General features: G+C 35.5%; 1 protein-coding gene across 1 annotated transcript; it reads left to right on the top strand.

Annotated features, from left to right (window-relative positions):
* Positions 1–516: 516 nt before the first annotated feature.
* LOC111376381 lies at positions 517–1,029 on the top strand. The gene is made up of 2 exons (XM_022999341.1): positions 517–588; positions 688–1,029. Exons 1-2 carry the CDS (start codon positions 517–519, stop codon positions 1,027–1,029), a joined length of 414 nt encoding a protein of 137 aa, XP_022855109.1.
* The last annotated feature ends 405 nt before the right edge of the window (positions 1,030–1,434 follow it).

Below are 1,434 nucleotides of genomic sequence, written 5' to 3'. Positions count from 1 at the left end.
GTAGGCCCTGAAAAGTGGTCATGAATACATAGGCCGGCAAACAGATACTCTACAATGACATTAAACATTGTAGAATCAGTAAACGCGGTCACAAAAGCAGCTAAGAATTATCCCATTATATTCTTGTTGGAGTCATTGCGACAAACAATACAAAATTGGTTCTGTAAACATAGAGACAAAGTGTATGGAACTTTCACGATGTTGACTAGCAAATTCGAGAACATCATGAGCAGAATGAGTTCAGAACTAAGGACCTTGAGGGTAACTTTCTTATGTATCCTGAAGTTTGTGTATGTTGACTAAATAGAAATATGCATGTGATTATATTATAGGTGTCTGTGACATGGAATATACGTATGTGATTATGTGTCCAAATATTAATTGCATGTTACCAGCAATTTACGTATGTGATGCTACGTACTTTGTTTGTGGTGCTATATAATTTGTATGCTAATGCTAAACCTGTGATCTAAGTATGAAGTCATGTGACCTAAACATACCATTGTGCACTGAAATATGAATGTCTGTGACCTATTCTTTTTTGAGTTTAAACTGACACATACCATTGGTGCTTCTACACTCTCACAGGTATCTCCTTCCAATCAAACAGTGTTCTCTGTGAGCGATGAAACGTCCACATTTGTTGTTGACATTAAGCAACGTACATGCACTTGCAGGATGCTGTAGGTCGATGTGATGCCTTGTTCACATGCATTGGCTGTAATCGCACATACGAAAAGGGATGCATATTCTTACTGTTCTTATTATTACACAAAGGATGCATATGTAAATGCTTACGAAAGTTTGGTATATCTTGTTGGAAATCCAAACGAATGGAGAGTGCCCGATGAAGTAGAATTCCAAATTGTTTTAGCTCCTAACAAGAAGCGGAGTTCTAGAAGACCTACTGAGAAGAGGAAGAGATCATCTAGGAAAGGAAAATCAAAAGTAAGATGTGAACGTTGTGGTGCACATGGTCACAACTGCAGGAGATGTTCAAGTTTGGTCCCATTAAGTAAGAACGGTTGATAGGAAGTCAATACATGATGAAGACTTATCAAAGTTAGGTCGCATTCTTGAATTGTTATTAGCATGCCGACATATAGAAATGTGTTTCAATTGATCAATTGACAAATGATGTTTAAATAGTAAGGTAATAAATGCTAAATGAAATACATCTGCACTTTTTATTCAGTTTAACGTAAAGTTGTGTAAATTTATGATTATAGATTCCATACACAGTAATATATTTAAATTGTGACCATTAATTCACTTAAATGCATGAATTGTGACCTAACTGTGGTGGAGAACAAATATATGTCCATTCCCAGATTCTATAAATAAGATGAACTATGACCAACTTTTGGCATGCTATTTTAATTGATATGTAACATGTTCTTGACATATGTTATGGCAAACTAAAACTGTGACCAA

Source organism: Olea europaea, unplaced genomic scaffold (genome assembly GCF_002742605.1).
Source record: "Olea europaea var. sylvestris unplaced genomic scaffold, O_europaea_v1 scaffold1497, whole genome shotgun sequence".
Taxonomy (NCBI): domain Eukaryota; kingdom Viridiplantae; phylum Streptophyta; class Magnoliopsida; order Lamiales; family Oleaceae; genus Olea; species Olea europaea.
The sequence above is the reverse complement of the archived record's forward strand: the minus strand, read 5'-3'. Positions and strand labels throughout refer to the sequence as shown.